Source organism: Branchiostoma lanceolatum, chromosome 11 (assembly GCF_035083965.1).
Source record: "Branchiostoma lanceolatum isolate klBraLanc5 chromosome 11, klBraLanc5.hap2, whole genome shotgun sequence".
Classification (NCBI taxonomy): Eukaryota; Metazoa; Chordata; class Leptocardii; order Amphioxiformes; family Branchiostomatidae; genus Branchiostoma; species Branchiostoma lanceolatum.
The window spans coordinates 9,324,814-9,349,993 of NC_089732.1; the positions used below are offsets into that span (position 1 = coordinate 9,324,814).

At 41.6% G+C, this 25,180-nt stretch overlaps 1 protein-coding gene across 8 annotated transcripts in view; it reads left to right on the forward strand.

Moving 5' to 3' along the window:
* The window catches only part of LOC136445144 (histone-lysine N-methyltransferase, H3 lysine-79 specific-like), a 28,210-nt gene extending 3,863 nt beyond the window's left edge, over positions 1-24,347 (forward strand). The window contains exons 3-30 of one of the 8 annotated variants that reach the window (XM_066443004.1): positions 2,609-2,747; positions 3,314-3,469; positions 3,869-3,959; positions 4,366-4,460; positions 4,624-4,686; positions 5,032-5,087; positions 5,774-5,853; positions 6,211-6,279; positions 6,608-6,714; positions 9,132-9,176; positions 9,854-10,072; positions 10,497-10,541; positions 11,066-11,110; positions 11,936-12,296; positions 12,496-12,587; positions 12,814-12,915; positions 13,542-13,673; positions 13,998-14,191; positions 14,522-14,595; positions 14,975-15,126; positions 15,400-16,667; positions 16,885-17,134; positions 17,446-17,550; positions 17,897-18,113; positions 18,580-18,762; positions 19,100-19,799; positions 20,336-20,451; positions 20,897-24,347. In XM_066443004.1, the coding sequence (XP_066299101.1) occupies positions 2,609-2,747; positions 3,314-3,469; positions 3,869-3,959; positions 4,366-4,460; positions 4,624-4,686; positions 5,032-5,087; positions 5,774-5,853; positions 6,211-6,279; positions 6,608-6,714; positions 9,132-9,176; positions 9,854-10,072; positions 10,497-10,541; positions 11,066-11,110; positions 11,936-12,296; positions 12,496-12,587; positions 12,814-12,915; positions 13,542-13,673; positions 13,998-14,191; positions 14,522-14,595; positions 14,975-15,126; positions 15,400-16,667; positions 16,885-17,134; positions 17,446-17,550; positions 17,897-18,113; positions 18,580-18,762; positions 19,100-19,799; positions 20,336-20,441 (5,146 nt within the window). In that variant the 3' untranslated portion in view covers positions 20,442-20,451; positions 20,897-24,347. The remainder of the gene's footprint in view (positions 1-2,608; positions 2,748-3,313; positions 3,470-3,868; positions 3,960-4,365; positions 4,461-4,623; positions 4,687-5,031; positions 5,088-5,773; positions 5,854-6,210; positions 6,280-6,607; positions 6,715-9,131; positions 9,177-9,853; positions 10,073-10,496; positions 10,542-11,065; positions 11,111-11,935; positions 12,297-12,495; positions 12,588-12,813; positions 12,916-13,541; positions 13,674-13,997; positions 14,192-14,521; positions 14,596-14,974; positions 15,127-15,399; positions 16,668-16,884; positions 17,135-17,445; positions 17,551-17,896; positions 18,114-18,579; positions 18,763-19,099; positions 19,800-20,335; positions 20,452-20,896) is intronic. The other 7 variants (XM_066443008.1, XM_066443005.1, XM_066443007.1 and 4 more) reach the window with 7 other exon arrangements.
* Positions 24,348-25,180: the final 833 nt, after the last annotated feature.

A 25,180-nucleotide genomic window follows, 5' to 3' on the forward strand; every position in this document is an offset into this window, starting at 1 on the left:
TGTATGTCAATTTCCATACAGATCTTGTCATTGCCACCGATAGATCTGCTTGGAGATTACCTACATGTATAGACAGGAAGTGTGTGTTCAGAGAACTCAGGCGTGGTTTCAGACGGAATTCATTGTTCAAACACCTTGACTCAACTGCTAGGTTGTAATGTAGTTTGGTAAACAAATGAAAGGTTCTAGCCTTGGCTTATTTTACCAGTCTACTCGGTTAACGTTACGTTGTCAAGGAAGTCTCCTGTATCATTCCCTAGAAGTCAGGTTTTGTTTTAGACGAATTCCATTGTTCCACCACTGCACGTACACCTGTATGACACACCTCAGGCTTTCCTTCCCACCCTGACCTTTGAACTCATCACACGCCCGCATGACGTACTTGTACCGGTGACGTGCGCGCCGTTTGAAAGGGGTTCCCTTTATGATGCTTGGTTCAGTGGCCACGTGAGGCCGAGACTTAAAAGTGTTACACTACAGACACGGTCGAGGAGTTGTGTGACGTAAATTAAATATACGTGTCTCTCAGCAACGTGCGCTCTTTTAAAGGTGAAAAGGGTGTGATTGGCGTCATTAGTGAGACATATTGGCCTTACGTAAAGGTGTGGTATGTGTTACACGTGGCTTTTCTCTCCGGAACTAATGCATGTCCCAACTAATACTGTAAATCCATTTGATATTACTGTTGGCATTTGATTTTAACAATCATCACTGTCTCAAATATTTGCAGTGATGAAATTTTAGCAGTTCACTAGTGTCTGTTAAAGTAGCTAAAATCAAGTTATCGTTAACAAATCTTATATAAAAAAAACTTGTCTTTTGGTTCCTGTTATAATTTGCAACTTGTCAGGAATATTTATCGCAAACTTTGGAAAACCTTTTAGCAAATATGCAAGCGGTTGTTTCTGCCCTGTTATAACACACAAGCTTTCGTTGAAGTTGTGAATTATTACATGTACTATAGATGAATTGTGGTTCATGGTAACAAGTCTGATTTTTTTAACCTGTAAAATTGTAAGTTTTCTAATTCTAGAAATATTTTTTTAACTGCAATCTAGAATATCTTTGGCTGCAGATTGTATAATGCAGTTAGGTATTTGGAGCCCTAGATACACTCACTCACTCACTATCCCTGGGAAATGGTAAGGAAATGTTTTGTTCTCGTAGAAAAAAGACAAAGACTTTGATTTGTATCCAGAATAGTAGAATAATCCGGTTGAAACCTATGTGTTTGTTTGATACATGTACATTTTGTACGCCCACCCACCATTAATTGGGTGTCATTATCTGGACTGGAACTGGAAGAACAGCTTGATTTAAATGCAGGTGCTAGTCTGTCCACCAAAAATGCACCTGCCTCAAATGTTGTGATTTAGATATTACACGCATTTAGAGGTCCTTTTGGGTGTGGGGTTCTATTCAATTCATTCAAAAATTTTGAGTAACTTTGAATATCTCATGATCAAGTAGTTCACAAGGTGACTCTGTCTTTCAAAAGTCTTTGTTATAAGTTTCCCTCTATATAACCTCATTATTACATGTACATCGTGCTGGCACAATGTAGGCGGGCAATTATGAGTCCTTATGCACATCTAGTAGTAACACCCACACACAAGAGCTTGTGCCAGCTAGGCATATTTGGCACTTGATTTTTCTCTTTCAACTCAGCCTTCAAAGAAAGCCCGCCCACCTGTCTACGTGTAGTTGTAGAGAAAGTGCATCAGTAGACAGTTTCTCGGAACTGTATTGCAGACTGTGTGGGAAGTTGCAGGGGTTTCCTGGATCAGCTAGTTAGCTATATATAAAGCAGGGGTTTTCTAGGAAAAATGTGTAAGAAATTGGCATTTGATAGTTACAGTGATGTTGAATGGAATTAATGATTGAACAATTTTCTTTTGTGGATGGTACAAAAAAAGGAAAAGGGTTTACAGTCAAAGAGTGCTGTGTAAAGGTATACTGTACTGTACTCAGTACCTATGTACCACTGTACCTATGTACCTAAATTACTTTACCTGTACCTGAACATTTTACAGGTACAGGTACTATACAGGTATTAGGTACACAACCCTACCATGTTTATTTGGCTGATTTTCTTTATAACACAGGGCAGTATACTGTCACTTCCTCACTGGTACAGTGGTAGGAGAACCTTCTATCAACTGTTTGACAGTGGTAAGAAAACTCTGCATGTTTCACTGAGTGACTTGTGACCCATCCACATAGTCATTGTCAGTTATGGTACTTGTCCAATAGACACATCATCATTACATAACATTGTACAATGGGTATCACCGTGTCCATCATGCTATCCTCAGGTCATGAAGAGAAATAGTTTGTCAAACATGAAGATCTAAAGGTATAAACAAATAAAGATAAAGCAGAGCTCAAAATACTGGGTGCATGTGCACTTTTGTGCACCCAAAATTGGAGCTGTGCACCAAATTTTGGACAGTGGGTGCACCATGGCCAGTACACCTAGATATTTTGATTGTTTAGTTTACGCTGTGCAGTACTGCACCAACAATTCTCTCTGTATACCAAAAGTGAATTTTGAGCCCTGTAAAGTAGCAAATTCATTCCTTCATGATTTCCTTCCTCCCTATGTTAGATGGGTTTGCGAGGACTTCCCCGAGCTGAAGCTCGCGATGGAGAACAACGTCCTCCTGGACTACGACACCAAGAGTTACGAGAGCATGCGGACCATCTGCGACAAGTACAACCGTGCCATCGACGCCACACTGCAGCTGGTTAGGAAAACTATTCCAGAAACATTGCTCTACAGTCTAAGCGACACCTCAGGGGCGAGTCTAATGCCTATGTAGTATCGTTTGGTTCTGAGATAAAACTTTTAAAGAAAAATAATGCTAAACTGAAAGATTACCATGGAGGAGTTTTACCATAGAGGAGTTTAAGGGGAACATATTTTTCTTGGTATGCATAGTTTTATGGGGGGATATGATAATCAGATTCATCTGTGTTATGACAGTTCAAATGTACATTTTGAAAAGATTTATATCAGTCTTTACTTTAGTGTCTTGATTATAACACATTGACTTTAATACCAACAAGAATAACATGTATTGACAACAATTGGTGATTTCAAAGCATGTTTAAAATCCTCATTATTGGAGCAACAGAAGAGAGTTGATTTAACTTGCCATATCATTTTTAGTACATTGTCATGTATTTTAGTACATACATAAGTTGGATCACAACTTCATTTGAATGCATGTAAAAAAAATGGTTGGATTGTTTGTTGTTTTTGTTTTGATTTATTTTAATCCCCGTTCGTTTCGTCACTGTTCACGCCAAGTGTTTCCGTGGTAACCAGGTGCGCGGCACCACGCGGCCGGCACAGCTGCAGACGCGCCCGTCTCGCGGCCTCCTCCGCCACATCCTGACCCAGGTCTACAACCACTCCATCGACAACCCCGACAGGCTCAACAACTACGAGCCTTTCTCCCCCGAGGTACGGTAGCTTTCATTAAGTTAAAACAACTGTCCTATTTCAACTGTACTCTTCATATTACGAAAATAAATGCACATTGAGAACCCCGACAGACTTAACAACTACGAGTCTTTCTCTCCAGAGGTACAGAACTCCTTGATAAGCAATTATACTTATGCAGGGCTAGAAATACTGGGTGCATGTGCACCCAAAATTGGAGCTGTGCACCTAATGTTTGACTGGGTGCACCTAAATATTTGTGTAGGTTACTTGCATACAGGAACCAGTTAACCTATTCACAAAAATAAATTTTGCACCCTGTTATATAATGTACGCCGGTAAATGTCAGGTAAATAGATGTGAAAACAAGGTATTCACCATTATTTGGAAATAGCAACACCTTTTGACCTTTGCCCCCAGGTGTATGGAGAGACTTCGTTTGACCTGATAGCACAGATGACGGACGAGATCACCATCACAGAGGACGACACCTTCATGGACCTGGGCAGTGGTAAGGAGAAAACATTCAGTGTGGTAGCTATTCAGCACCAGGGACAGGAATGGAGCTTTGATGTGTTAGTTGTTCAATGTCACATTTTGCTGCATTGCTGCTAGAAAATTGTGTCAATCTTTGTAAGTGAGGCCTTTCCACAAAAGCAAGTACACAATCAATCAAAATTACTCAAATTCAATTCCAGAGCGATTGTTTTAGATACACTTGTGACCCCTGCTTTTCAGTGGTGTCCTGGAAAACAGTCACAACATATAACATAAATACATATATGACATGAAACAAATTATATACACAACTACATATTACACATACCTTGACAGACTTAAAGTCATAATCTATATTCCATTTTTGCAAGCACACAACCAGTAAGAATTACTGAATTTCTATTCCATGGTTGTTTTAGGTGTTGGACAGGTGGTTCTGCAGGTGGCAGCGTCCACGCCATGTCGGTTCTGTTACGGTGTGGAGAAGTCGGAAGTCCCTGCCTTATACTGTGAGGTAAACAGCTCCTCTTATGTCTGTGCTTCTTATGTTCTTGGAACTGTCAGATTGGCTGTGATTTAGACACCACCTAGCATTTCTCTTTTGTACTGCATTTTGTCAAAATGTTTGAAATTATCTTCAATTTTGTTTAATTTCTCATTTTGTTCTGGACGTGTAGAGAATGGATGTGAACTTCAAGAAGTGGATGAAGTGGTATGGGAAGACCTACGGGGAATACAAGGTGAGTTTGCTGCTTTTTGTGGTATTTTGTGTCGTTGACTGATTTCTTTTGCCCTAAACTTTAAAATGCTTTAAGCCAGTCTTTGCGCTGATGTAACCTATAGCTAAAGAGAAGTTTGAAAGCACCAAGAGAGAAAGGTCTTTGGGTTTTGTTTCATCATTATTATCGTGTTAAATACAATATACAGAGAATGTTTACAGATTATTTAAAAGAACTTACTTCCATTTCATGTCATGATATTTAATATAACCTCTAAGCATTGTTAGACCTACCAAATACCTTTTTTGTAAGTTGTTATTCATTAGCATGTTCGTCTCACTTAACTACTCTCTTTTTACTACACAGTTGGAGAAGGGGGATTTCCTGACTCCAACGTTCAAAGATAAAATTGCCAATACTAGGTAAGAAAAGAGCTTATATCTCGTACAATAGGGCTAACTGCTGTCACATTCATAGCCTGTTTTGGTAGGGGCTTTACTTTAAGTTATGATCATATGTCTGTAGCCTAGTCTTGGATGCACTGATACTGATAGGCTGTGAACTAGCTAGGGCTTTTCAGGCAGTTAGGTTTTGAACTACATGTAGCTGTTCCAAAGATCCCTCTGTGGGTTCTTGTTATTGTCAGAGGTTCCATCCTAAGCTCATACTAAAAGGCTAGTTCTTGGAAATTCACCTGGGCCACAGGTGAACGGAAAGAAAGCATAAAAGATCTTTCCAAGATGCGTTTGTGAGATGAGGAGCCTCTGGAGGTGTGGCTTTTTTCCATCCAAATCCAGTTTCATGAAAGTGTATGTGGGTGGGTGTGGGAAGAGGGTAGGAAGACTTTATGGCAGCCAGGGTCTTGCAACTTTGTTGCCTTCCAGCTTGTTCTAAACAGATTCTATGTGTGGGTGGGGTTTGGGGCTACACTAGTTCAAAGCATGTGTGGGTCATGAGACAAAAGTTTGGTTGAGACTTTTTGGAAAATCCATTTCTACAAGCCAATTTAAGACACTATAGAGCAGAAAATATGTTTGTGATGTGAGGTTTCCTTTCTCTATACGATTTATGATAAGTATCTTATGTACAATGCCCCTTGTCGTTCCAGTATTGTGTTTGTGAACAACTTTGCCTTTGGCCCCTCCGTGGACCACCAACTCAAGGAAAGATTCGCAAACATGAAAGAAGGTGAGATGTTTTCAAAGTTTTAAGAACTTACAGAAATGCTCTGAAATATTCTCCTCTCATCGGATGCACATCTGTGTTCTCGATGGGACATAATGTAAAGTTTACAATGAAGTTAATGGGATGGCCTGAAAACTTTTTTACTTCTTAACAGAACTAGCCAGATTCACAGGGAAATCAAGCAAAATCCTTTTTCTTTCTCTAAAAGTACTTAATTGCCAGACAACTAGCAAACTCTGTTTGCATAGTTGCCTTGTGGAGGTAATGAAATAAGTTCATATTAAGATAAAGCCTGGTATTTCTTGTTTTGGTATTGCAGGAATTGTGACATGTACTTAAAGGTGATGTTGTTTCTTGCAGGTGCTAAAGTCGTCTCTTCCAAAGCTTTCTGTCCGCTCAACTTTCGTATCACAGACAGAAACCTCAACGGTAAGTCGCATTGAAACAATCTTCAGATTCTTTGAAACAGTCTTCAGATTCTTCGAAACAGTCTTCAGGCTCTTTGTAACAATCTTAAGATTTTCTGGAAAAATCTGATTCGATTTTCAGCAATGTGTGATGACTCCTGCTGGGGGTCGTTATGATCAGTTAAGAGGCATGGAAGTTGTTCACAAAATATCAACTTTGGAAGTATAAGCTGTGAAGGGCTACACGCAGTTGTGCAATATTTAGTCCAAAATTAATCTGAAGGGTGTTTTATGTATTCAACAGGTACGAATGTATTCTCAATCAGTCATTGTTGTCGGTTATGTTACAGATATAGGTACGATCATGCGGGTGTCGGAGTTGTCTCCGCTACGCGGGTCTGTTTCGTGGACGGGCAAGCCCGTGTCTTACTACCTGCACGTGATCGATAGAACGATCGTGAGTATCTGCTCCATCTCCACCCCTGAACATACAGTGTGAAGGATGGACTTGTAGCATCAGTTACTTTGAATTTGTAAAGACACTTGGGATTTTTACAATTTCTGAATTTGATGCAGTCAGCTAGAATAACTGCCCATCTGCGTAACACACCAGCTTTGCAGGTATCATATTGGTTGGCTGGTAATATCACACTGAAAAACATTCTTGGCTTAAGATCTATTTTTGTTTTCAAGATCCCCAGTGTCTTTTCAAATTTGAATGACTTTTTTTTTCCATGGAGAAAAACATCTCCTTGTTGGCAAAAATCCGGTCTTCATGCAAAAACATGTGAAAGCTGTTAAATTTACTTTTTCTGTTTTAGAAGACTTAAAATGGTCTGTGATTCTTACATGTAAATCAAAGCAACAAGACAATCAAACTGCTATGAATTTATGGCTGTGGCAAAATTAATTTATGGCTGTGGCAAAATTTATACGTCCACAAATTTCTACCTCCTCCTATACTTCCTATGGAAATATAAAAGGCTAAGTTAAAAGTTAAAAAGCTAACTTTTTTTTTACTTGATTGATAATGTAATCTTAAGAACCACATGTCACAATGATGAATGACTTTTGTTTCCACCAAAGTTATCAAACTGCTGAGAAATTTGGGAAGAGCGATAAATTTGCGAAAATCTATCTTTGGATCGATTTATAATGGAGGAGGGCAGAGCCTCAGTTTCTGCTGTGAACTTTTTGGTTATTCTTTCCTGTCGTCAATTTATGACAGGGAAACCATCAATACTTTTTATGACAAAAAAATCACTAGTTTTTATGACAGGAAAAGCATCAATGATTTGTAAAATTGTTTTTGCATATTTGACATGTTGAATTAGCGGTAGTTCTAGAGTGTATCATGGGAAGGTCCCATGGTTCATCATGATAGGCATGATGTGATGCACTGTAGGACTCTTTTTATATGATGCATTGTGGGATATAGGTATGACCTTTGTCCTCTCCCATCCCTCATTTTTGCTTTGCTGAAAGTGGTTGACTGCAAATGGAAATATCGGAAGTAATGGACAATATGATCAGAGTTTATACTTGCAATAAACCAAATATTCGCCATATACCCATGGCCTTCTTCAGACAATAGGCCTGATTATCTGTGGCACATATAGCAAGACTGTGGGGGTCAAAAATGTCTACAAATGTGTCAAGCAGCAAAAAAGTTTGTCTTGACCTGAATTGTAACATTTTATAATGTTAACACTGTTTTCTTCAGTTTCAGTTACTTAAGATGATAATCTTTACATGACAGTCTGAATCCCTACAAAAAAACTAAGAAACGTATTTTTGATTCATCACTTTGTACGTTTCTAGTTGCAGTCAATTTTGCAATATGCTGCTCTATACCATTGACAGTGTACACCACCATCCCAATATGTTACATGCTTCTTTCAATCTTGCTGTACTTTATGGATAAACAGACATCAAAATAAGAAAAGAAATGTTTGAAATGCCATTATATTTTATCTGTATATGCTACACTATCTTGTGTTTGTGTTAAAAAATAATGCTAAAGAGTAGACCAAAACACCAAAATTTACATTCTATTAAGAGCTGATTGTAACCAAGGTTTAAGAAAGGCCAACAGGCTACAAGAAAATCACCAGTCCTGTTTTGATATTCCATGTACCATGTTGGGAAGATGGTGTTCAGACTTTGTTTTCTTCATTGCTTGTCTCTGTGCCATACATATATGAAAGACTTTAGCAGCTCATGCTGTGGGGTGGGGGGAGCAATTCGTGACAAATTCAACCAAATCAAGCGTACAAAATCTTGTCAAATTTCCTGATTTTTTTATGCTCCTCGTCAAGCCTTCTGTCTCCTTGGGTGTTTTGTGTCATCTTAAGTTCCGGAGCTTGGAACGCCCACACTGAGTGATTTTCCTTTTGATATGAAAACTCCTATTCCTAAAGAAAGAAGAAGAAAAATCTTATGTACTGCTCCTACAAGCCATACAAAAAAAATATGTTCATTACTTTGACTCATCAGATTGCATTACCAAGAAAAATTGGTCTCATGCTAAATTGGTAGAACGGACAGGAAGATTTGACAAAAGAATGTTTCATTTGACCAATTTGATTTTGTAGTTTTGTTTCAAGCCTTGTTTTGACTAATCTAAGAAGAACTTTGAAAACTTGACACCCCAAGCCTATTTCCATGGAGTCCCAAAAAGTAATGGTTACAGTAAAACCCATGCCATGATGTCATGAAGTCAACCCTGAAGATGAAGACTGACACCTGCTGCTGCAATGATGACAAGTTCCAGCAGGAGGCGCTGTTGATGGGACAAGTTTGCCCAGACTACAGGAGACAAAAGGCTGTTTGTTTGAGTTTGCAGTAATTTGGTGTTTTGTGTTTTTATTCCAGTTGGAAGACTACTTCAGTAGTAAAATTCATAATAATTCTCAGGGGGTGAGTATAACGTGCTAAGATTCCTTACAAAATAACAACAACTCTGGGGCTATCTCAAAGGTATGCACATCTTTCTTTAAGAATTTACTTTTGTTTGAAGACCTGCCAGGAATGTCCATCTTCCAATAAGATTGCACTGATACCATTAAGGTTGACCTCTGAACTTTGAACTTAAGTCAAACAAAAGTGAGTTCGTCTAAGGGAGTTGTGTGAACCTTTGAGACAGCCCCTGTTGGCTCTTTGGTTTTCTGGTACCATTCACCAAATTTCTGTTCTTGACAAGAAAGATGTTCTGTTCCGTTAAATCCGACAGGTTTTAAATTGGATTTAAGAGTAGTTTGTGTTCTGTACGTTTGCTTGCCTTCTTTACCATTCTCTCCTTATATAAGGGCCATTATCTATTGACCAGTTGTACCTTTCCCTGCTTTCTCTTGCTCTTTAACCTATGAATGTCAATGCCGTAGCTTTTACATTTCATGATCTAGTTTAAAAACAAAGTCATTTGCTCTGACAAGTTCCACAGCATATTCATCTCCTGTGACTAGTTTTTTTTTGTCACTTTGTTTCTCTTTGTTTGTGTCTAGTTGACATCCATCTAAAACTGTCAATACGGAGATGGAGAGATAATTCTGTTTAACTTAACCCTGTCTGTTTTCTGTGTCTTGCCTGTGTGCTAGCTCGAACGAGGGCGAAACGGGAACGGGCGCTCCAATAGCAGCGGCAGCAGTAGCAGCTCGCCGACGCGCAGCAACGATTTCCGCGCCGCCAAGAACATCAGCTTCGACAAGGAGAACGAGGAGAATATGAACATCTACGGCGCCACCACGCGTAGACAGTGGCAGGAGTGGATAGCGGGGAAGAAACCGGAGCCGATCGGCAAGAATCCTCATGAAAGGGTACAGCTAACTGTCATGTTGTAACTTTTGATAGAAGGGTGTGGGATTGGAGCAGATTTTGCTTCTCACTGCAATTTTTGGGCGGGGGTAACAAATAGTTTTGGGGGATGGCTTGGTAAAATTGTATTTTTTATCATTGTCTGGCCATTTTTGCTGTACTTACTAAAGGATGTCTGTAGATAATGTTACAAAAATTGCTTCCATCAGGCTAGGTCCAATAAGTCAGTTGATCGTCCGATTTTTTAAAACCTTCAGCCTACTTAGATGACCATTTGACACCAAATTTGTATTGGTTATGGCAATAGGGAAAAGGTTAAGAAATTGGCATACTAACCATACAAAGCCAAAGGAATTGCTGTATACTATAAGTATAAGTTATATTTCGGACATAGTTTCTAAGTAACATGTTCCACGTGTTTTTCAGATGGAGGTACCAACATGGGGTTTTCACAACTACACCAGAGCTGTGGTAAGTATGGAGGGAGGCTCAGCAATATCCTTGTTTTAATGGAAGATCTTAATTTCTAAGGCTTGTATTTTCTCGTTTCTATAATTGTATACATGTCTGTTTGGTGTGTGTATACATACCACTGTATAAATTATGAATTATTGAATCTATTTTGTATCCTTTAATTGTACCATTTTGTTTCCATTTGGCGCTTGTGGTATATCATTATCATTACATATTATTTAACATTTTGTGATGTTGTCACAATTTATGTTCCTTTGCAAAAAATGAACCATAAGAATGTCTGTGCTGGACTGATGATGACAAAGATTTGTCAATTTTGCACAAAATGTGGAAAAATTGACCCTAGAAATTGGATGACATCCCTTAAAGTTTTATGTGACTAATTCAGTCATACTGGGCATGACTCCCCCACACCTCTATGGAACAGTCTAGAATCAGACAAACCTGACTGTGATTTGGGCACGTACCATTGTGCATCCAGGGGTGTAGTAGTACATGACTTGAGATGTGTTCTTCCTCAGATGGGACCGGCTATGTGGGGGTCAGTGGGCATGCCAGCTGAACGGGTATGTGTCAGAATAAGTTGTCATGCCTTCGCAGAACCCCTCGGGACCCCTAACCACCCCGCTTATGCTGCATCAACACCATCATCATCATAACAGAGATCCCTGAAGTTACTGCTCATGAATTTGATTTTATGGACAACGTCAGTTTTTCTTCTTAATTTAACCTTTTTTAGCACTCTGAAGTAGCCGTTTGGCACCCAATTCCCTATTGGTTACAGAGTTTGGCAGCAGGGAGAAGGTTAAAAATCTTGCTCCTCTAAACAAATTGGCAGCAATACCCGAGAATGTTCCCACCTCTAATAACAGGCTACTGCAAAGGTAATGTTTTGTTTAACACAACCAACTCACTGAATCTCTTGAAATTACATGTACAGTGAAACTAGCACAGTATTGTAAAAGACAGGAAAATTTGACCAATAGACAAAAATGTACATGAGGCCTGCGAATTGATGTCAGCCATAAAATCAAGTTGCACTCATGTATCTCTGTTTCTGACATTATCATTTAAAAGATCTAACAGCATGGCATGACGTCACAGCAGTGGATCATAGAACTAGCAGTTACATGTACTCGTATATGGGGTTAAGATCATAAGAGAATAGGCCCAAGTATAATTTTGAACCAAAATGAGCATATATATCTATCAAAAAGTCAGTTTATACCTAGATTTTCAGAAATTTTGAACGTCGTTAAAGTGATTTATTTTGCAGATGCATGCAGAAAAATGGATGTTGTCTTAGAACATTACTAACGTTTTGTTAGAGGGATGATCACAATAGCCATGAGGTCAAGTGTTTAACCTCTCACCTTTAACCTGTTTTACAGAGACCACCTTCACCTCCTGAAGCCGAGGGTGACAGTAAGAAGGCTAGTAGGAAGAGGCAGCGACAGGCCGCTAAGCGCGGGCCCGGGCGTCCCAAGAAGTCTGGCGAAGCCGACGAATCAGCCGAACCTTCCAACAAGTCGCGGCGGAGACAGAAGATTGCCAAATGCAAAACAGCTGCACTGGACCTGCTGCACGCTCAGACTGTGTCAAACAGCACATCTCCGCAGGGTGGTCAGCACGACCGTGGGCCGACAAGCCCGTACGACCGCACAGTTCCCTTCACGCTTCCGCCGCACCCATATCGCGTCCAGCAGCAGCCAATGGTGGAGCAGGCTTTCCCTGCACTGCAACGCTTGCTGGGTGAGTAGAAACAGAGATTTAAAGTTCGTTATCTTTTACAAGTTACACATTTCTCCTGCGAAAGTTTTACAGTTTCCAAAAGTATCATTTTGAGCAACAGGTTGATCATTTTCAGCCAAGATAGCACGGTTATTCAATCAATATCTTTCTCTCTGTTGAAAAAGAAACATTTGAGAACATGTAATTCTGTTTCACACAGAATCCTTCAAGATGCAGTACCTGCAGTTCCTTGCCTACATGCGGACGCCTGACTACAAGCAGCATCTACAGCAGGAAATACAGCAGGAAAAGGTAGGAGAAAAATGCAATTTTGGTTTACTGTGTTTACAGATTTTTTGTATAGAGTACATGGATGGTAAAACAGGTGCTTTTACCTTGTCATACTTTCAAACCAAAGATTTCAGAAATTTGTATTAACCTTTAGCTCTCTGTATTAGCAGCTTGGCACTCAATTTCTTATTAATCACAGAGTTTGGCAGCAGGGAGAAGGTTAAAGACTCTACTTTTTGCCCCTTAGGCCCGACAGGAGCAGCTGACCACCAAGGCCAGTCAGCTGAGTCAGCAGATAGAACAGCTGCTGGGGGAAGGCAAGAAGCTGCTGTCCACCAGACTACAGGAGGTGAGCTGTCTCATCTTTGTGAAGTCTGAAGAAATTTCAATGTAGATTCTGAACAAGAAAGTGAATGATAATGATGGCAATATAGGAACACAATAAAAGACAAGACAATGAAGTCTATCTGTTGATATGTTCAGGTTTAGATAATTATGAACAAGGGTAGCTGATTTTAGAATCAAAGTATCATGGTTCAGTGAATGTGGGTCTAAGGGCAGTGAAATATTTCAATACCTCAAGTCTGCTATGACAACTCTGAAACTTGCCCTAATTTCGTTTTTCACTGAATCATGGTAAATTATACTTCTTACTCAACACATCTACAAGCATTTTGAGACAATTCAGTCTCTACAACTGATTACAGATTGCTTACATTTCAATTTCAAGTGACATCCATCACTTTTCCTCAGCATTACAAGAACTCTTTTTCAACATTTCTGGAACTCTTCTTCAGCGTCACTAAAACTTTTCAGCTTCTAGAGTGAGGCTCAAGACAAGTAATGGATACAACTCGAGACGTCGGGAAGTGATCCTCAATATTTATCCAGTTGTAGAGATTGAATCGTCTTTAATATTGTTTACCTGGATGTCTACGAGCACATTTGTGACTTTTTACGTGTTCTCTCCATCAGTTGGGCATTAAGTCAGCAGCAGACATCCTGACCCTGTCCCAGAAGGAGGTTGTGCGCAACAGGGAGCTGCACCAGAAGGCACAGCAGCTGCAACAGGACATCGACAAGCTGGAGGCAGACAACAACAAAAAGGTCAGGTCATAGGGCAGAGTTCATTTAGAAAGGTCATGGGTCATTGATCTGAGGTACTCAAGGTAGCAGAACACAGTATTTCGCCTGTGGGGATTTACATGGTTAAGGACCCCAAAGTGAGAAGGTTCACATGCACTCACCATCCAGTTAAATGTCTCAAGCTTCATCAGCATTCTTTAAGGGAGTTTATTGGTCACTTGCCTTGGCCTAACTACCAAAAACAACATCTTCCAAGCAGGATGCTGTCCAGCTTACATTTTCTAATGGAGTATCCCTGACTTTTTTGAATGGAGTGTCTCTGACTGTCAAAGTTATCATTTTCAGGACCCAAACGGTGTGACCCGCGAGGCTGTGATGCAGGAGATCATGGCGGCCATGGCCGAGAGAAAACGTCTAAAGAAACTCACCACCCAGCTGGAGACAGAGGTCGCGACCTTGCAGAAGGGCGGGTCGGAGAAGGACCCAGCAGAGCATGCTGGGAAGGATCAGGACGCTGAGACTGCAGAGGGGGAGCAGAAGTGAGGACCAAAGCTTACATTGTCGTGTATTTGTCAAATGTTGATTGAGGTGAACTTTTGAAGTTAATGTCTATGTAACGAAATGCCACCAGGGTACATATTTCCGCCACCCTCAAAATAGACATCCAAACAGATCTGAAATCCAAATTCCCCCAGTATAATGCACTAATGTATATCAAAACTGTGCATACCCGGGGGTTGCTGCACAACTAGAGATCTCTCAAACCCACTGTTTCAAAGTGGCGAATTTATGTAACCCGGGGGATATAAGTTAAGAGCTGCAGCTCTTGTCCTTACATCAGATTAATAATGTGAATTCTGTTCACACAGAAGACTGGCCAATGATGTGTCCACCAGTGCTTCAGTTGCCATGGCAACAGCCAAGCTGACCTCTCCCAGCACAGGTGAGGGAAGGTTTTGTCTCTTTGGGCAAACAGGAACACTATGCAGATGACTTTTTCAGCAGTTGTTGCAGAACATTTACCCTGTATGTTGGTACAGATACGTTGACATATTTGTGTCAGAAACTTCAGTTCAACTTTGCTTTGGAATGATTTCTATCAACACAGATGAACTTTCAAATAAAGGGTGTGTGTAGTACAATGCTAAACTTTTTTTCCAACTCAGCGGTACACATGGATCAAACTTTCAACGACCACTGTCGCCTTTTTTATTTGACCCGTGTATACCTTTGTGTTAGAAGGAAGTTTAGCATTGTACTATGATTAGTACCAACACAGATGAGCTTCCATGATGATAAGAGACTCTGTTTGTTTCCTTTAGGAGGGTGTGAGAGCCCGAGTCCTGACCGGAGTGGGGGAGGGGTGGGGAAGCAGCTATCCCCGCACCCTGCCAGACAGGGCAGCCCGCTGGCGCTGCCCGACTACCGACGCTACTCCCCCGCCAAGCTCGCTCTCAGGAAACACTTCTCTCAGGTGGGCACAGTGACACGGTACTTTGTCTTGTACACAGTTTTTTTTTAAAAAGAAATTGGCGATAAGGGCAGTGTCATAGACTTTGTAGTAGTGCTTTAAAAGATTGGAAAACCAGAGTTTTAGAGAATTTGAGCTGTAGAGTTTTTGAAAGTAGGTTTCTAAAGGGGGAAATGATAAGACAGACAAGTCACAGTTGAAGACTTTTGGCAGGATATAATAGCCAAGATCTACATATGAATGTAATCATGACATGCATTTTTGTCCAATCCACAGGAACCACGGTTGGCCAGCTGTATTGACCTGCTTGGGCCTGCACTCCAGAGGGAGCCAAAGGAGGGTGACCGGCCCTCCCCACCCTCGCAGAGCCAGGGGGACGGGGCCAAACAGCCTGTGGAGGGCGCAGCGTCCTACATGGGGGGTCGCATCTCCCCCGTCAGTCCCGTCAGCCCTCCCGTGGCCGGCTTCAGCTTGCCAATCAGCATCCCGCTGGAGAGCGTGGACCCCCCCAAACTGCCGGTGAGCATTCCCCTGGCAAGCCTAGACACTGCAGAGAAGGAAGGTACCATTCCCAAGGAGGTAGGGCAGCAGGGACAGGAGAGTAAGTCTCCCAAAGGGAAGGGAAGAGGAAGGAAGAACTCGAGCACATTCCCCAGTGCTGAGTCAGGGACAGCCTCTCCTGGTGGCCAGTTGGTGATGGGGGGAGAGCGCCCTCACAGTAACAGTAGTGTGAGTTCGTCGCGCAGCTATCCGAGGAACACCCCCAGTCCACGCGGTGGGATATCCCCTTTCAGCATCGACAAGCTGGTCTCCAGAGAACGGTCGCCTAGCACCAGCCAATCAGCTGCTCAGTTTGTGAGGTCCGATGGCACCCCCACAACCACCCTCCCCGCCTCCATGGGTTTTGGGTCCCTGCATTACTCAGTCAACATGGTAGGGGGCACTGGTGGACAAGGCTTTGTGAATCCAATGATGTATTCCAGCCTGGAGCAAGCCAAAAGACCGCTCTTCAACGGCACCTCTGGTGTGAACGTCGGGGACGTTAGTCCTCAGATTTTTTGTGGCGTGAACGCTCCAAACAATCCCAGTGTCCTGGTCAACACCACATGTGTCGTGGCCTCCAAGCAGACCGGAACAGATGCAACACCCACGCCAGAGACGAAGGTGAGGAGAAAGAGAAAACGGCAGAGGTCCCCTGCGCAGGACAGCGGTGCCAAGAAGGCGGCAGTGACCGCTGCTCCACCTGTACTTAGCTCTCCTACCTCAACAGCCAATCACAAAAATAAGGTAACCGAGGTAAACGCTGAACTCGAGGGAAGCAGTAAAGGTAAAAGCGAGGACCTGCCTACAGCAATCGCGAACATCGTGACCAACATCAACCAACCGCTGGAGATCACAGCCATCTCCTCCCCCGAGTCTGCTCGTGATTCCCCAGTTGCAGAGGTGTCCTCCAGGACCTTGCCTGGACAATCTGTTATCAGCAGCCTGGCAAAAGTGCAGGCACAGGAGAAGAGTGCAGTGGACAGTCCTGAAAACAAGAACAGGTTTGTACCTTTTTTGCGTGTGGATTCAACAAGCCCTGGTTGTACAATAGGAAACTAGTGCCTAAAAGGAAGATGCATGATGTAAAGGAAAACATGTTTTTTTCTATAACCATTGACATGTGACAATGAACAGCTTACAAGTTTAATTTTGAGGCTTAGAGCTTGGCTTGATTTCTCAGCATCAGTCTTCTGATTGTTCTCATATGTTGTGTGACAGTGCCAGTAGCGTAGAAAAGGCCAAACGACCCCTCACTCCGGGGAAGAAGCCACCGTCGCTGCCCAAGGAATCGGCGATGTTTGTGGCTGAAAATGATGACCAATCAAAGCACACCATTTCCCCGAACAGCAAGAAGATGGAGGCCCAGCTAAAGAGCGGGTTCGACGCAATCATGGCGTTTGCGTCGTCCGCGTTGGACCGCAGTCGTCGGAAGAGTTCCGAACATGAGAAGGAGCACCACGATAGCCAGGTCGGTGTTCAATCATGATTCGATGTACATGTACCTCTCAAGTGATGGTTGCATGCCAATGATGCAGAGCAACCTGGTTAAACATTTAGTTTGCCCAAAGATATCAAAACATGTCAAAAACAAGAAAGAACTGTTTTATAACATTGGTATAAATTTGTAATCTAAGCAACTAACCTGAATTATTGAAAGCCCTGGTTTCATTCAAGACACACATAGGTTGTGAAAAATCTGTCCAACTTGATTGGTTGGCTCAAAGAAAGTTTGGTATTCCGCGGAAAATCTCACTGTTCTGTTTCCCCTGTTCTGTCCAGGACTTTGACCTCCGAGAAATGGTTTCCTCGCCAGACTTATCTGACAATGAGGAAGCTGCTGCAAGCAAGAAAAAAGAGTCTGATGCCTCCCAGCAGAAGAAAGAGGTACTGCAGCTCTGTTTGACTCCTGTTGTCTTATCTCCATCAAAAATGGAGATATTGTTTCTGGATGAATTATAATGATATATGGTATGTTTTCAGCAGTAGTTTGCTCAACTGTGTGAAACTTTGTCATACTTACATTTCAGAAGATTTCGAATTGTGATATGCCGTCAACAAGTTTTCAGTCCAAAACAGTGTCTTTTTTGCATCAATTACGAATGTATATAGCTTTTTTTCATTTTATAGTGCCAAGTATCGCTTTACACTCAGATTAAAACAACATTCATTTGATAAGGATTTGCAAAAGAAATGGCCATGGATGAAGACAAAGATTTTTCCCCAACTTTAGGACCAGACTGCACAGAGCAAGGCTGGGGGCAATGACCTACAGGGCACTGACCCGCAGGTCAAGACAGAAGAGGTGGACTTCAAGTCGGAAACAGACACGGCGGAGGAGGACATCCCCGAGGACGGTACGTCCACCAACTACCCCCCTGAGGAGTGGAGCCAGGGGGGGCAGCAGTACAGGTGGCGGGATGGTAGGGAGCTGGCGTTTAAGGTGGAAGGTGAGGGTGAAGGTCAAAGTTGAAAACTTACAGGTCAAGGTCAACTAGCCTGTGTTACACATCTCTCGGAATTGGTCGTCCTCCCAAGAGCTTTTGTGGCCATTCACCTCTAACTCGAGTGAATCTTTTCCTTCCCTAGAGTCACCAACAGGAGCTTATTTTTCTTTTATCAGATAAAAATTAGTCCAATAGGAGCTAAGGAACATTGGAAATGATTGGCTCCTCAATGAGGTGGACATATGGAATGGACTAATCATTCAAGCCAACCGACATGTCTCACAACACAGTTATCCCTCAGTAAGACAGCTGGAGCCACATGGTCCCATTTAGAATGCACTCTCCTGTGCTTTCGCTATTAAAAGTAGAGTAGGTTGATCCTCAGGTGTAAATGAAAAAAGAATGGGGGGGGGGGAATGAGAGCAGTTTGGGAGATGGTCCTGTTGACAGTCCTGTGTTTTTGCCCCAGCAGAGCGACATGAGCGTGGTATGAAGCTGGAGGGGTACATGTGGGGGGGTGCAGGGATGTACCGTGGTGGTGGGGTTCACGGTGGTGGTGGTGGGGGTGGTGCTAGCGGAGGTGGTGGTGGTGGACAGAACTTCCCGCCAAACAGATTCCAGCGGGGGTTCAGGCACCCGTCTGGGGACAAAGGTAGGTTTGAATAATACTGGTATGTTATCATCATCATCACCCTCACTGAATTTCAGTGTAAACTGAGACAGTCCCATGTAATGATTCTCCATGGTCTTAAGTCTGTTGCCAAGATTTCAAAATTGAATTTACTCATCTACCTCTACATGACTGGAGATATAGCTTTTTTTTGGGAATCATATTGGAAAGTTAGGAATGCAGGCAAAAAAATGCTCCAGGTTTCAGAAATTTTTTTATTTTGCCTTCAAATGTCCTACTTGAACTTGTTAAAATCAACCCTTCCTGTCAAAAGCCTGAAACTGAAAAAGATAAAATGGAAGGTTTGTTTATTTTGCAGGGAGGAAGTTCCAGCAGGGTAAGCGACCGTGGCAGAATCGCGACCGGCGCGGACAGGCGCACGAGGGAAAGTTTGGGAAAATCAAGAAGTTCAAACAGAAGAAGCCGTGGCAAAAGGGCGACAAGTCCTTCCCAGACAACAACAGCCCCAGCCCAGGCTTCATGCAGAAGCAGCCCCCCATGTCCGTATCCGCCGGCGGCCCCATGTATCCGAACCTGCCACATCCGGGAGCATATGGTGCTTCCGGCTACGCGCCCATGGGAGCGCTGGCGGCGGCTGGCGGGATGAGACCGTACCAGCCCGACAGCATGGAGCTCAACAAGCCTGGGTTCCAGCCTCACTTCCACACCTCCTTCCCCCCTCCCTCATCATCAGCATCACCTGCCTTTTACAACTCCTCCCTGGGGAAGAGCTTCTACTCCGTCCCCCCTCCCTCCATCACCCTCCCCCCTCCCAGCATGTCCACCCACTCCCACGAGCAGCTCCCCCCTCCCCCTCCTCCCCCCGGTATGCCCCCCTCTCACCTACCACCGCCCCCTCCATCTTCAAACAGCAGCAGTCTCCCCCCTCCCCCACCCCCTCCTGGGCAGCCCCCTCCCAACCTGCACCCCCCTCAGATGCCCCCCCTGAAGAGCGCCCCCCTGCGCCCTAGTGCCGTTAGCTCGCCGATGTCAGCCAGGTGGGTGCCGGTCCCTTCCAGGTGAGGTGTTGGTGGACTGTCAAACTGGCTAAAGGAGGGAAATGGCAGGAAACTAGAAAGCTATGTTTGCTTGCTAATGCAGAACATCTTCCTTTCTGCACTGGCTGTAAAGTTACCAGCTGTACAAAGGAATACAGAAGTGCTTCTAGAGTTATCAGATCTCTTTTCTCCTTTTCCCTCCTGTGTCAGTTGCAGATTGTGTTGAAACAGGCATTACCTTTTTTTCCTCATAGTTCGAGAGTAGAAATAGAAATTGTTCCTGCACTTCAGACATAAGCAAGCAATTTTTGTAGGGAAAATATAAAAAGGACATTTTACGTTTAAGTGTTTTCAAAGAACACTCCACATATTGCTCTGTCTGAATCACATGTATGTATCTCAGTATTTGTATTATGGTAGTAGAAGTCCAAAAATCATGCCATATAGGGTAGCCTGCAGTTTCAAGGATGCACCTGGCAGTTGAGAATTTAGGGCTCCTTACATTGAACACTTGAACTTTGAAAAATGACTCTCCTGATTTGGTTTTGTTCTGACAGTGTGGGACCACAGCCGCCCCTGCTGCAGCCCTATAGCATGATGGGAATGAACAAACCCATGGGTCCCTTCCCAGGGTTCCCTGACTACAGCAACAGGCCGAGATGACAGAAGAAAGGTACGTTGAAATTAGCTGCATAAAATCATAAAATCATCATCGTCTAAATTGATTTTGGATCCTCTTGAAGGAAGGGGTTCTCTACATGGGATTCCTGAAGTCTAGATTAATGTTCTATTAACTCTGTATTCATATATCTGTCATCATTCCCAAGGTAACAGTTATTCATTCAAGCAATTGGATAACATTTGGGAAATTTCACATCTAGTCACTTATGAAAGACAGCAGATGCTGTCTGAAACGTCTGACCATTTCCAAATTTTGCCCAGGTGCTTGTCAATGAGTAACTGTTAGTTTTTGTATCTTATCACCTGGCTGTCTAACCTTCATCAATGTATCTGCAATCATCATTCCTCGGTACCTGTACCTAACATATATTTAGGCACACAGCCTACTAAAACTTACTTACTTAAAAGTTGAGAATAATCTGGTGCTTTGTGTTTAGGTGGCAGCTAGGATGTGTTGGCTGACTACCTCATCGAGTTGGAACAACTATGCAACACCAGCCATGCAGACAGCCAATCACAGCAAGCTTGATATCCAACCAACCAATCACAACAAGCCTGGCAATCAGCCAATCCAGGCCAGCCTAACAGAAGGCCAACCAATGACAGCAAGCCTCACAACAGCAAAGACATGCTGGAAAATGCAGGTTTCTATGACAGAATGAAATAGGAAGTCTAACACAGAAATGGTTTTACATACTGAGAAGATACTTGCATCAATATCACACTTATAGACACTGTGATTCACATGAATTTTCAAACTGTAGGCTATTGTATAAAATTATTAAAAGAGTTGTCAAATACTGACCATTTTATGAACTATAAATAATTAAGGTTGCACACATATTCAACATGACTTCAGTAATAGACTGTGAAGTGTTGTAAGACTCTGTAGATTTTTCTACTGTAACTTCAATACTGTAAGTTTTGAAGTCAAGACTAGTAGTCAGTAATTCCAAATTTAGCAACTGATTTTTCTGGCCATTTTACCAACAGCTGTGAGAACTTTGTCTGATCTTGCGCTGGATACAGCATCGGTGAAATGAACTTTATGTTTGATCTGGAGTGACCAAAACATTTCAAGACTATCATGTTCATGTTGTGTATGATAGAGTAGTCACAGTTCATGTACTTTGTAACATGTGCTACATTTGTAGCTAGTAGTAGTGTGGTATATTATAATTCCAAAGAGACCAGTGATGTACAGTGTAGATGTTTTGTACAAAATGAGTCGGAAATCTGCTGATGGGGTCTAAGAAGGCAAACTGGATGTAAAATTATTATTGTAAAGAAATGTAAGCCCATCCCCATGTTAAGCATCACATTTCAGTTGGTTAAAAGTTGTTTGTGTCTCTTTTTTTTGTTTTACAAGTGTTCAAAAAGGGTCTTCCATCTATAGTATGTTTCTTTTTTTTGATACTACAATTGGTGGTATTTGTAGTAATTTTCTTAAACATACAGAAAGAAATTAAGTAAAGAAGGATGACTTTATGGGGAAATTGCATTACTAGGCGCATGATGTGACTGTGCTTATGGCGCATGATGTGACTGTGATTAGTTGGTGAGAAAGACTGTGATGCAGATGGTGTTTTGGTATGACAAGGGTACACTGTTTTACACATTCAACATAACTGTAGTGAACTCAACATAAGGGACATCAAATCTTGCAAAAGGTTTCTTCAGTTAATTAAAATAATCTATTATGCTGGTCTTGCCAGGCCAGAAGACTTTAAGGACTATCCAAGGTGTCTAGGACATATACAGACTTTGTCTTAGACATGAGTTCAAGAACTGCAACACTTATAATAATCTGGACTGAAACAATCATGAATCATGTTACAGCTATATCTTATATACACTTGTTGTGTAATGTGACTGTGACTGAAAAAACTGCCATTTTGTAAAACGTTTGTAAATTTTATAGAAAAAAAACGAAAACAAACAAACAGTTGTAACAGTTTACAAAAATTTTAATAACATCGACATTCCAAGTTTGTGTTGCTATCAGAATTTTCAATTTGTTTACTTTTTTCACCAGAATTTTTTGTATCAGTTGATTTGTGCTGTTCTGGTGCTATAAATATAAACACAGATCTGCTTTCAACTCTTCAGCTAGGAGGGCTTGTGATATTCTACTGTATGTAATGTTCTGTAAAACAATGTAGTGCGCTCACGCATCAGTGTTAAACAAACTGTTCTAATGTTTCCTTCATTTTGTGCAAAGTTACCATATTATATTGAGCCCATGAACTACCTTTGTGCAAATTGCTTTGCTACAAAAGTTCACAAGAAGTGACACAAGGAAATGTTGTAATGTAGAGTTAGCAGAACTTTTGTATTTTCACAAGTGATGAACTAGAAAATTGATGGATACAACTTGCTTTTGTATACCTTTTTGCAGTCTAATATCTATCTGTGTAATTTAATGAGCTTTTTTACCATTTGGGTCAAGATAGACTGAATTGTATTGATGTACACATTGTACCAGTACCAGGTAAAGAAAGGCACATAATGTCCATATGGAGAAAGAGTAGCATGTATCTGCATGTATAATGTGATGTAAAGGATTTTTCATTGAAAATACATAGGGCTCTAAGACCTGCACTTATTTCACATTTGTGTAACGGTTGGATTATCATCTAGTACTCAATCGTGTTTAAAAAGTTGTTCACAATTTTTATAGTGGTGTTCCTGTTATGTGTATATTACATGAATGCTGGTGCTGGTGATTACATGGATTAAACTTGGAGAAAAACACTGGGAATTCGGAAAATCTTCCTAACCTTAAAGCCAGACATCTCTCTATTGTAAAGTTATAACAGAAATGAATGTACCATAGCATGGAGACAAGCAACAAATATGTAACTCTTGACTTAAACTTAAAGGTTAATCTGATGTTTCGAATTCCCAGGGTCCTTCCAAATCTAAGGTGACAAGTCCCTGTGAATGAAGACCACAATGGAGGTATTGTGAACGGTGTAGACCTTCTGGCAGCTGTTACATTTTGTACCTTGTGTTTGTACCAACAAGATATAGTAGACAGTGTTCATTTACTAGACTGAAATGTGCCATTGTGACCTGATCTCCAAGCAGATGTATGGGCTGAACTTGTAACATCAAATGATCCAGTGAGCAAAGATGTGCAAAAACAAGCTGTAGCTATACTTTACTTGGAGATTGATAATTAGCAATATGCTGGGTATGTCAAAGTGAACTGTGGCTGACTTGTTCTTGTTTGTGACCCCAAAGTGATAAATATCTGCATTTATATTTGGTTGCCGATATGACCATACAGCCTTGTCTGTGATTGGTCAGCAATTACATGTAGCAAGACCAATGATGTTACTCTATTTGATTTTGAATATGGCTGCTTGGTATTGGTTTACCTGTGGTAGTGTTAAAGTGTTCTAATTGTGTATATACATGTATGTCTAGTAGGTAATTTGGGATATTACAAGCCACCACACTTTGATGGTACTGTGAATATCAGGGCTTAACAGGATGCAAAACGGTGCTTATTTTACCAGTTGTGTAACATTCAATACACATCTGGACTCTTTATGAAACTCCTTAGAGCTAATGAATGTATAATTGTTATGATTCAGTTCAATTGTGCATAATTTTGATATACTTGATTATTTATGATTCATGGAGGTGAGAAATTCTTTCTGAAAGTGCTTGGGTGCTAGTCGGTACTAAAACTTTGATATGGTGAATTTGCCAATGTTGTTCTTACCAGTATGTTCAAAGTAAGGCCTGGCTATAAGAAGGTCTGTATCAGTCTGTACATGGTAGATGGAGACTTATCCATTCATGAAGTGATGATGTTATATTGATCTTGACTGTGTGAAGTGTTTGATGTAGAAATAAAGATCATCACGGGAAGAATGACTTGCTGTTGGCTGATCTCCTTCTTTGAATTACATTCATAAATTCAGGTTAGATTATTCAATCAATTGACCCAACCCTATTCGTTCCAAATACCGGTAACATGTAACGTTATAAAGTATGGGAAGGGGTGTGTGGCTGGATTAAGTCCAAACAGAGCAGGTAGAATTTCACCTCAGAGTTTATATCCTTGGTAATCCTAGGTTGTGATCGTTGCCTCATTTTGCCGTGTTAGCTTTTAGGGGAGGGAGGTGGGGGGGTGTGTGTATCACACAAATAATGGAGAATGGCAATAGCAAAAGGTATTATTGAGGGTTCAACATACTCACGACTGGGATCAACACTACGTTCATTGCCAGTCGAGGCGGTTTCCAAGAGTTGCAAAACGCCAGGCAACATTTCCCTGGGTATGTAGCAAAGACAAGAAGCCATAAAAGATGTTCTATGCCATCAAATTTACCTTTATTGCATAGTTTCCCTACTTCTCTCCGTTCACATTGGCTGCAACCGGGGCAATCGTCACCCTTTCTCTCTGCGTGTCAAGGGCGCCACTATGCGGATTACGAAAGAAAAGCGCATAAGTAATGTTGGCAATACGATTTTACATTATATATTTAAGAGCGACCCCTAGCAGTCAATGAAATAAATGTCACAGGTTGGCTATAGCTTCATTATAGCTGCACATTGATTGGTCAATAAATTCTACATTGACCAATCAGCGCATACAACAGTGCCTGATGTACGGCAGTATCGATAATATTATCCGCTTGAACTTTTTGGTTTATCAACCTTGTAAAAGGTAATCAAATACCCCAACCGGCTAGAGGATGAGTTTG